Source organism: Macaca nemestrina, chromosome 4 (assembly GCF_043159975.1).
Source record: "Macaca nemestrina isolate mMacNem1 chromosome 4, mMacNem.hap1, whole genome shotgun sequence".
Taxonomy (NCBI): Eukaryota; Metazoa; Chordata; class Mammalia; order Primates; family Cercopithecidae; genus Macaca; species Macaca nemestrina.
In genome coordinates this window covers 118985007-118996346 of record NC_092128.1, presented here as the reverse complement: position 1 = coordinate 118996346, position 11340 = coordinate 118985007, and the positions used below count along the sequence as shown (strand labels likewise).

The following is an 11340-nucleotide window of genomic DNA, read 5'->3' as shown; positions in this document are numbered from 1 at the left end:
TACTAGAACTGAGATAATCACTGTTGTTTGTGTTTCATAAAGTACTCTACTCAGAATGATTTCAAAAGCAGGTAGTCTGTTTAAAAGTCTCAGTTGTGTGACCTTAAGCCCAAAGGTCTTAAGACAAATGTTTAACTCCAAAGGCATAAAATACCTGCATGACTTATAAATGCAATGACATTTTCAACATTAACATAAGATTTGACCTTTTGTATCCAGCCTTCTGGGATGTGGTGTTTTAGCATGTTGGGTACCTCTTTCTTTCTGTTTATCATTCAAAGGCATACCTTGAAGCATAAACTTCAAGAATACAGCAGTTCAAAAACCAGGAAAGAACCCCTAAGAGCAGAATATAGCAGAGCAAAACTCAATTAAATTTTAACCTTTCAAACTTTAAAAGATTTGGAGTAGCTTCATTTCCTGCTTACCTAAATTAAATTGGATCCCTAAAGACACAAATAAAGATACAAGAAAATATATTGGCAAAAGCACAATTACATTCCAAAAATCACGTTAAATTAAAGCACATTTCATTTATTCACTGCAGTTTAAACAAGTTCATGTTTCACAAATTGGTATTTATTGATTCAACAGTCATAAAAAGATTACATATTTCCTTTTGACAACTAGACTATGTTAGAATTAGAGAATAAATCATACGGCCATAAACTGTAATTTATTTAAGGAAATGTAATTCATGTGATACAGGAGAATCAAAATTGCTCACAACAAAGCTATCTGTGATTGTCTTAATCCTTACCATTTAAAAAATATCTCTTATATAGAATGATATTTAGGAAATAGAGATTTAATGAAATCTTGCTTTAGTAACAAAATCTCATAAGGAAGTATATGCCTTTGATCACAAGCTGCTGGTACTCAATGTTAGTGTTGAAAAAGGCCAAATTTTAAAATAAGGTTAATATGATTTTCTATTGAGGATTCAGAAAAATGTTGTTAAAAGATTGTTGAGAAATGTCTGAACTCAGAAATGTCTGACTGGAAACTATTTCAGCAGTGGATTGAATTTATGCATTTTACTAACTATAGGATGAAAAATATCAGACGTATATAGCCTTTAAGAGCCATATCTGAGCACTCTCTATCTGACAATGCTTTGAAGACAACAATTCTGAGAATGACATAATTTTTACAAAACTTTTAAAAATATATTTTAAAATAAACTATGGCCAGGCACGTTGGCTCACGCCTGTAATCCCAACACTTTGGGAGGTGGAGGCGGGTGGATCACAAGGTCAGGAGATGGAGACCATCCTCGCTAACATGGTGAAACCCCGTCTCTACCAAAAATACAAAAAATTAGCCGGGCATGGCGATGTGCACCTGTAGTCCCAGCTGCTGAGGAGGCTGAGGCAGGAGAATGGTGAGCTGAGATCGTGCCACTGCACTCCAGCCTGGGAGAGACAGCAAGACTCCATCTCAAAAAAAAAAAAAAAAAAAAGAAAAAGACTACGTACTATGTTGATTTTGCTTGTATAACTAGGAGGTAACGAGATATTCCCTTAAATCATTGGTTCTTAAACTGGAATCTGCTTGTTTAAGTCCCAGAATTTGAGATTCACTAGGTCTGGAGTGGATCCTGATAATGTACATTTCTTGCAAGCTCCCAGAAGATGGCAATGCAGCTAATATGGGGACCACTACGCTTTGAAAAACACTGACTTAGAGTAACAAAAACCAGTAATTATTCATCCAAATTAAGAAAAAGAAAATGCATCTACATTTTGTTTATCTACCTTCATAAATTATAACCTGGGAGATTCTGCTAGAACTGCTGTAATTGATACAAAGCAACTAGTTCAATTTAATTAATTTTGCTAAAGTATATACTAAAAGAGCTTTTCAAATCCTATTTTTTTAAAAAGACAACTTTTATATGTAAAAAATTGGTGATTCTTTCATATCATACCATATAATGTCATCAGTATTAGTGAAAGCTTACATTAAAATCATTAAAAACATGTAGGGGGGCTCAGTTTTCTTAACAGAAAAGTGACATGTTTAGAGTGGACAATCTGTGACAGCCTTTCCAGCTCCAGAATGTCTCAGTTTGGACACTGTCAAATCATTCATGCCTTTGTCACAAAGAAGCTGGTGTCCATCTGGCATGGTAAAAAGAACAAATGTCTTGGAGGAGCGCCCCAAAAGTCTGCAGAAAGAACAACCTTTCCATTTGGTGGTGATTAGCTAACAAGGAGATTCAAAATAGAAAATGAACAAGAGAATGTAATCTGACTGCCTGGAGAGTGTGCCCCAGCTCCTTGGTTGTGCGCGTGCTTGTTTTATCCTTGACTGTTAATTGTAATGAAAGACAAGGTTTTATTCCTTACGGAAACTCCTTTAGTGATCAGACGGGCAAGTGATGTGTGTGGTGACTGTCAGTGGATGGATCAAGAGTAGATTGTAGAGTTTGCTGCTGCTCAGAAGCAAAATTAATAAATACCTGAAAAAAACCATAAAAATGTTTTTTACTTATAATACAAACTTTTGGTCTCACTTACTAGAAAGGAGACCTTGTCTCAGAACACTGGCCAACTTGTCCTAAAAACCACAGATCATTAATTCATACTACTCCCTCCCAAATCACATAAATATGTAAATCCATTGAGGACACAACTCTAAGAACGTTCATATTTCTAGATAATTATAATAATAAATCACCTAGAAGTTCTCAATACTGTAAGCCTGGCTTTAGAAAGATGTTGTGGTGTATTTTTATATTTCTGGTACTCTTGGTAAATGAAATGCTTTTTGTCTCCCCAGAAGTTAGCTATCATTTGATTACAGTGGAGCTGCCCCGACAAGTCTTGTGGGGGTGAGTAAGATGGAGAAAGGAAGGTTAACGTGACATGATTTAATTTGTTGAATGCCCAACATAATCATGAACAAATTGAAACTCTACTGAATATCTATCTTAAGTAGAAAGGTATACAATAAACAAACTTTCTGACACCATCCTTATCCTAATTTTATAAAATTTAAAAAGATGAAATGAATAAAGTGATAAATTGAAGCAATTCGATTAATTTTAAAATTGGCTAGATTAGGTCTGATGAAAAGACCAAAATGCAACCTCCTGAATCATTCAAGATACTATACCTGCTCCAAAGTGGTTTGGTTAATGGTATAATGCTTAATATTCAAGAAGGTTTTATTGTTCTCTATAACTTTGAACAAGTCAGCTAGGCATCCCCATCTTTTTGGCACATGATATTCTAACAAATTCAGGTGCTGTCCCTAAAAGCAAAAGAAAAAAAAAGTATCATATAATTAGCATTATTAAACAAAATTGATCATACTACATTTAATTGGCAAATAAATTCAGTTATGTTTTCTCAACCTACACAAATAATTTTGTGAGTCTCCAATGGATGCCTATTGATGACAATTTTTCATAGGGTATATTTGACAAATGACATTCAACTGAGTGGCATTGCTGTTCTGCCCCCTGATATGCCCCAACCTTGCAATAGCATGGGGAAGCCCTGTTTAAGGAATCATAAGATGCCCAAAGATATTTGAAATGTAGTGATTTAACATGGCCTAAGAGAGATGGATGGAGGAGCCCTGAGTTTTACACTGGGACTTGGGCTTGTCTCTCACTGTTCTCATCATTAGCTGAGCAACTCTTGGGAAGACATTTAAACCTCTGATCTTTGTCTTCATGTATGCCAATGGAGATAATTATATCTGTTTTATAGAGTAGCTCAGAGTCATAATTGAGCATGAATGACAGTCTCACACAGCATGCTTCTGTCATAGTAGGATTTCACTAAATGACAGTTGTTGAAATAAATAGAACATAACTACTTTATGGACTACAACCTGCTAGAAGTTATAATGAACCAGCATCCGGCAGTTACCCAAGAGATTTTTAGACAGTGCTTCTCAAACTTTAGTGTTCATAGGAATCGCCGGGTCACCTTGTTAAGATGCAGATTCCCATTCAATAGGTTGGGGCCTGTGATTCTGCACGTCTAAGAGGTCCCAGGTTATGAAGATGCTGCTGGCTCAGTGACCATACTTGATGATAGCAAGTTCGTAGAGGATTGGGATCTCAAGCACAGGGCTCTTTCTGTGAAGCAATGCAGAAACCATCAAGCCTATAAACCCTACAGCAAATATATGGAAGAGATTAGCTTTTGCAATCTTCTATGCTGAAGAAGATGAGCTATGCAGTGGACTTAGGCCCACAGATAAGAGGCGTGATATGTAATCACAGGCTGCTCTGGCCAATCCAGCAAGCAATTAAGCAGGCTTGTCACTCTTCAGAGTGGTCAAGCAATATCAGCTATCCATGCTATTTTTGGTAGGGAGGCAGGGTCTATACTTTGCAATGTGACTAAGGTAACAAGTAGTATCTTATAACAGCATAGAATAAAAACAGAAAAAGACAGGTACGTTTATTAGCTTTTTTAGCTGAAAAGAAAGAAATAATACAGGATATTTGCACTACCTTGAACTGAATTCCTGGAAAATAAAGCTTCAAGTGATCAGAAACAGTGCAATGTTGATTTGCTTCCTTACAGAGCCAAACTTTGACTGTATAACCATCACCAAACCTGAGAGTTAAATAAAATAAAAACAAGATTATTATCATATTGACCTAAGACGAGTAAATTCTAAGTCCGTTTTCACACAGAGGCAGAAAAAGGAAGTAACTACTCCAAATTGTTGAGAGTTTGGATTCTCAATATAAGACACAGAAATTAATAGTTAAGTCAATTACACAGTTAATTGTTTTTCATTTATATTGACAGACACTGATTTACCTTAAAAAAATTATCAGCAAGTCCCAGAATCAACACCCAGTCAATAAAAGAGGGAAGATGAAAACGCAAACGGTGAAAGCAAAGTCCTGAGTTAGTGGAAGTGGGAAGCTGGGCTGGAAAGTGGCCCTGGGAAGCATGATTGTTGGCCTTATTGCTTCAAGGTCTGTACTGATTAAAATTTGGCAGGGATAAGATGAAAGGGATTGCATATGTAATTACCAGGCACTTGTTTGTTTGTTACATAAAAAAGTTACCACAATTATACTTCAACCCAGCCTAGGTGGACAGGCCCTACGACTGCAAAGGAAGTCTCCTGCCTAAGGGGCTCTGTTCCTCACACTGTAGAGTTATAGACAGTAGTTCCACTGGTGTCCCATCAACAAGACATGAGCTCATACTCACACCCTAAGGTAACCTCAAATAGCAATCTCCAGTAATGTAGGAGTTCTCCAAAAACTATATGAATTATTCTACTCCCTTATCTCATGTGGTGTTGGGCACGTCATAGCATCCCAATAAAAATCTGTTCAATAAAAGACAAATACATGAATATACTCTGATGACTAAAATCTCTGTCCATTTTGTTCACTGAAGCATCTTTTCTAAGTACCAAGCACAGTATGATTACCTAGTACCTAGCACTGGTAAATATTAGTTTAATGAATGAAGAATGAACAAATGGCATGCCCTGTCTTAGTAATCGTACTCATCTCATTTACAAAGCATTGCTCGGGGAAAACGTGTTACACTTAAGTAAATTTTCCCTAAATGAGGCTGATCCCTAATAGATTTATGGTCAAATTATTTTTCAAGTCTATCTGTTTAAGACAGGGGACCCAAGACAATGTGACCTTGTGTCAGTGACATAGATCACCCTTGTGAGCACCAATGGAGCTCTTTGCCCTGGGGTTCTGTTTTCCTGTCCTCTTGCCTTAATTTCAGGCTGTCAGATGTCACTTCCCCATGAGGTCTGGGCATGGCCACAGTAGCCTCCCATCATTCCAGTTGATGGTTTCTAATCTTCACATGGCTGAGAGGTTGGTGAGGACACTGATAAAATATACATAAAAGCATACAGACAAGCACCTCTCTAACATTTCTATTTGGCTATCTCTCAGAATTGTTAAAGGCCAACACATTGGGTTGGTACAAGAGGAATACATTCTATGGTCATCCCTCTTCTCAGCAGTATGTTACAAGCTGTGCTGTTGAATAACACAATCAACCCACTGTGTCTTCACCAAATCCCCCAAAGTGGGTGTATTTGTCAGCATTTCATGAAAAGAAGGGATTGAGGCCCAGGTGGTTGAAGGGACTTCCCAAGGTGAAGCACCATGTCACTGGAGCTTTGTAAATGCTCCTGGGAGAGCTCTCAGCGCTGTGTGGGCATAATGTTGTGTTCCAGGGCAGAGGGGATGTGTTGCATGGAGATGTGTTTCTGGTCTCATGTTTATTAATGATTCTGATGGCATGACAAAATGTAGTGTTTGCGCTACTGAGGTTGAGTCCAGCTCCTCCACATACTAGTTGTGTGACCCTGGAAAGTCTGGTAAATTTTCTAACCTCAGTTGCCTCACCTAGTAAATAGATTAATTATAGTATCTGCCTAATAAGGTTGTGAGAGGACTGACTGAATTAATTCTTGCAAATTACTTGCAACAATGTCTGGCACTGTGTAAATAAGTAGATAAATAAGCAGTGAAATTTAGGATCTATTCAGAATATGACCAGAACAGAAGAATGTTCGTCTTGGAGTGAAGAAGCCTACTATTTAGGGAGAACTTAGATAAAAGCAGATAAAACAATTCAAACATGAATAGGAAGCACTAAATAAAAATACAATTGGTATGAGGAGACAGTGGCACAGAGACGGCTGTATGTTCTTATGCATATTAGGATTCATTTTCACCATTAGTAGAAATTGCAGCCCTATGGGTATATTTTGTTAATGAATTTTGAAAATTTCATGCTAATTTCCAATAATTATCTAATAAATTCTCTATAAGCACATATGCATATTAATAATTAAAATTCTTTCAAATTAAAGTTTCATTTGAACTAAAAGAATTCCAACTTTATTGGGAAGAATATGAATTATACAAAAAGAAAAATTACGCAAAAATTAAACAAAAAGTAAATGATACCATTCTTCCAAAATAGAAACACTCTAGAGAAAATATGCCTGAAATAGATAGGAAATAGGTTGAAATAGGTTACTCAGGATCTCTCTAAAACAGTTAACAGTTAAAAAGACTTCTAAACATAAAAATATAAAAGCATGGCACCTTCAACAACTCAGACACTCTTTGAAGATTATTAAATTCATTATGATGTAAATACCTAATTAACATTAGCTGGACTTTTTCATTTCTGTCTATAACATACACAGTTATGTCAATAACCGAAATTCCCTAAAGGATTTATTTGATTTACATACTTCCACAGAATGAAAGGTTGCAAAATAGCCAAGGAGTCATTTATTTCTATGTTCACTCATTGATCTAACACTTCTAGATAACACATTATGTCCACATTATTTGTATAATCGGTGATTAAACAGAGATAAATAAATAGGATTATCTGTAGGTAAAGATGCTTATAAGAAATATTCTACAATTTTTTGGGGTACAACATTCTGGAACCACAGACATTAAATGTAATATATTAATTAATGCTAAAAGAGAAGCAGGAGTAATACATGAGTGGAAGAAAAAACATACACACATATATTTTGAAGGTCAGACACTTCAAGAGCAGAACAAAAGGCAATGCACCTGCAGAGACACTTCTGAAAAATCACTTGTCAAGTTGTACCAAGTGCCTATAAAGCTTTGCATTCCTGGGCTTAAGGCTCCTCTTATAAACCTCCTTCCCCCCAAATTAAAAGTCATGATATATAACAAATTCATTGATTTCAGCCTCATCTATTAAAAATCTCTACAAATAATACTTAATGAAGAGAAATGGCTATTATATAACATGAAGTGCAAAATAGAAAATCATAGACTCAGTGTTACATTAATGATGTAAATATGTTTGCATATATTTACAGTCAGACTGAAATAAATTCGGGAATGTTATCTGGACAAGAAACAATCATATGACTGTTAGGTTTTTTTTCCTTATACTATTCTGAATTCTAAAATAATGAGCACATATAACTTTATCATTAGAAAAAAATATATACATGGCTTCTAAGAGAATTAAAGGAACATACTAATGTCTCTTACTCTACAACTGTATTTCAGTTTCTGATTTTAAAAATCATTTATTTAGGAACTTTTTGTCACATTGCCTCTAAAAATTAAACACATAAAATTATTTTTGGTATAGAAGCTAATCTTAGACTTTAGAAAATAACAGGATTCGTGAAATATGCAATATTTGTATTATGTGTTTATAGATATATGCCCACTGATTTCCATCATCTGCCCCATGAAGAGTCTATTCACACTCATATCCACAACCCCATACATGTGCCCTTCCCTACACATATCTGAGTAGAAATACCTTTAAAGACGACTTCTCCCTAATCCACCACAGGGCGAGAGCAGAGAGCAGAGGGGGACCAGGACTCCTGTGGTCTCACGGTAAACTCTCATCCAGCACAAGTGTTACAGCACTGACTGTGGAATATGGGGCCCCCGCTGCCTCGGACTACATTGGTCCCTAATTCTCATCTTCCTGCCTCACCACACCACACCCCACTCCTCGTGGGTTGGTACCTCAACAAAGTACCAAATTCCAGCGATCTGTCCTCAGCTACTGAATTGTAATAGGTTGCCTTTGGATGAGGAAAGGAGGAGAGAGTGGCACTGATGAAGAATGGCTGAGCAAACAGCAGGATGCAAACATTTATGTGAGCACTTGATGTGTAGCTGGCATCTCTGTATTATTAATAGAAACTTCCTCATCGTAATCTCAGTCCTCATGATTACCCACTGGAAAGAAAAGGAAACCAAGAGAGAAGACTGAGGACATGTGCTCTGACCTGCATCCTCTGTGAGCGAGGCACCAAACACATTATCCCAATGAATCCCCACAAAATACTGATGTTGCTATCTCTGCCTCTGATTTACAGAAGTGAGGTGGATCTCAGAGAAGCTACATAACTTGTTCTGGTCACACAACTCCAAGGGAATGGAGGGAGTTACAGTTCCAATGCTGAGCACTTAACCTCAAAACTCCAGCCTGAAGCAGGATCTCATCTAATCGTTAATGCTCTTACATCCTTTATATTAATACTTTCACATCAATAATTTCATTTTACTCTTATCACACCTGTACATGGACTGGAACAGATACCAGTTCCTCTCTATAAAATGCAAAAATTTGAGACCCAAAGAGATCAGGGGATTTTTTCTTTGTCACTCAGCTTATTAACTGGCAGAGCTGAGACCATGGGGCTTACTTCACAACCATGTCCCTTCATTGCAAGCACCTTTATTATTTCAACTTCAGTTAAGTTTGATTTGGACCATTTTTCAATCATTGCATATGCAAATCAGAATGGCCGTGAGGATTATAGACCCAAGGTATTAACATAAAGAGAGACCTTGACAAATAACAACAACAACAAAACAGTGTTTGGCAGCTGGCAACCACATTCCTCTTGGAGAAGAAACCCTCTTTGAAAAGAGCTTCAATATGCTTCTGAGTTTAAAGACAATATAGGGAGATGACACAGCTTCACAATAAAAAAAGAAGCTTGATTCATGCTAATATGCATCACTCCATAAACATTGCTCTCTGTGGCTGGACGTGTCACTTTCTTAAATGACTCCACCGGTCATAGATCCAGATTAAAGTGGTTGGGTCAATGTCACCTCTAGGAAAGGCCAACAGAACTGTTTCAGAACTCTGGAAGCCATGTTAACTTCAGGTCTGAAAGACAATGACTCAATATCGAACTCTTCAGCTTGTCCACGAGGCTCTCCATGATGTAACTAATGCCTTCCTCTCTGACTTCGCATCTAAGAGTGTACTTCATGCTACCCACAACCAGATCTCCTTTCCTCCATCCATTCAGTACTAATTCAGCACTCACTTGTGCAAGGCCCTCTTCTGGCTCTGAAAGCCCTTCCCACGTACATGCAGGTATATGGTACATTCAATGCCATCAGTTGTTACAGTAGAGCTCCAAGAACACAGGACACATAAACCCTTCTGCTACTGACTCTAACACCCCTGCAGATGCCCAGTTCATATTTAATGGAGTAATGAGTGAATTAAATTCCTTGTTAGGCTTTGGTGTAATGAAAACAATATTTCTTCCTTAACTGAACAGCAAAATGTATATCTATTTTTTTTCCTTTCTTCTTTAGAGTAATCAAAAGGGATCATTTTAAAGTAAGGAACAATAGCCAAGTCAGCAGGACAAAAAAATTACATAGCCTCATCTCCAGCATTATATCATTGTCACGAGCTAAACAAACATGATAGAGCATTTTGTTTCCAAGGTGGTGAGGTGACAGCTATATGACTCAGTCCCTTATGTGGCCTCTTGCATTTTTAATGATCTCTGAACATTTCCCTTCATTTCAGAAATACCCTAGAGTCTAGATAAACAAAAGATGCCATTTACAGCTGACAATATTGCAAGAGTGGTTTGCTCTATTCCTCAAACTTGACAAGGAAGCATTTCTTTCCCCCACACTTTTAAAGAAAATGTTGGGAAATAAATGATCATCCATGAAGTTGAAATTCTTACACATGATTTCCACTATGAGTAGCAGCAGACGAGTTTTGCTTGGAGTGTAAAGGAGTGCCTAAAATTCTGTTATTGTTGAAATAAATCGTATATGTGATTTTCTGTCCTCAGCCACCAAGCTGTTCTCATACCAGTCACCTTGAGAGGCCAAGAGAGCTAAAGTAGTCATTTTCTTCCTGATTTTCTTTTCTTTCTCTCTGTTTTTTGTTTGTTTGTTTGTTGTTTGTTTGAGTTTTTTTGTTTGTTTGTTTTTCTGTTTTTGTTTATTGCTTTATGAACATAATAAAGAAAACACCCCATAAAAGAAGCCATGCTACTTTCTGGCTTGATGAGTGCTGCCCATAGAGAAGCCTGCAGTACTTCATGGGTGAGACCTGAGGAGGAAAACGCCAGTATTTAAACAGGGAGCCTTCAAAGCCAGCACCCCACTCAGCCACCATCTGTGCAAAGATGGCAGCTTTGTAAGTGTTTCCATAAGGGAGGGCGTGCTCTGCTGCAGGCACACAAGCAAACCCTCTCTATTCTGTTTTGCTGCTGTTTTAAGTTTTTGTGGGGACATGGTTCCCTTGGGAGAGTGGATTAAATTTCTTCTGAGTTCATTTTCAAAGGCTTTGCAAATAACCTGTATGGTCTCCCGTCAGATCTCATGTAATATGGCTCTTAAATAAATAATGTAATAATAAGAAAAAAAATGCATAATTGCCTTAACAGAGAAGAACTGCTTAAGGGTGCAACCTCTCTCCCATTGTTAAGAAAAGGCTTTGATAAGCCATGTGCTGGGTAAGATACTCTGGGCCAAAATGTGCCTGGAACTTTCCAACTGGATGCCTGGGTAAG

The 11340-nt window shown here is 37.2% G+C and overlaps 1 protein-coding gene across 4 annotated transcripts in view; it reads right to left on the bottom strand.

Moving 5' to 3' along the window:
- Positions 1 to 493: 493 nt before the first annotated feature.
- The window catches only part of LOC105492357 (ATP binding cassette subfamily A member 13), a 454445-nt gene continuing 443598 nt past the window's right edge, over positions 494 to 11340 (bottom strand). For all 4 annotated transcript variants that reach the window (XM_011759379.3, XM_024796198.2, XM_024796197.2 and 1 more), the window contains exons 55-57: positions 4478 to 4583; positions 3121 to 3258; positions 494 to 2464 (exon numbers count right to left, since the gene is read on the bottom strand). In XM_011759379.3, the coding sequence (XP_011757681.2) occupies positions 2369 to 2464; positions 3121 to 3258; positions 4478 to 4583 (340 nt within the window). In that variant the 3' untranslated portion in view covers positions 494 to 2368. The remainder of the gene's footprint in view (positions 2465 to 3120; positions 3259 to 4477; positions 4584 to 11340) is intronic.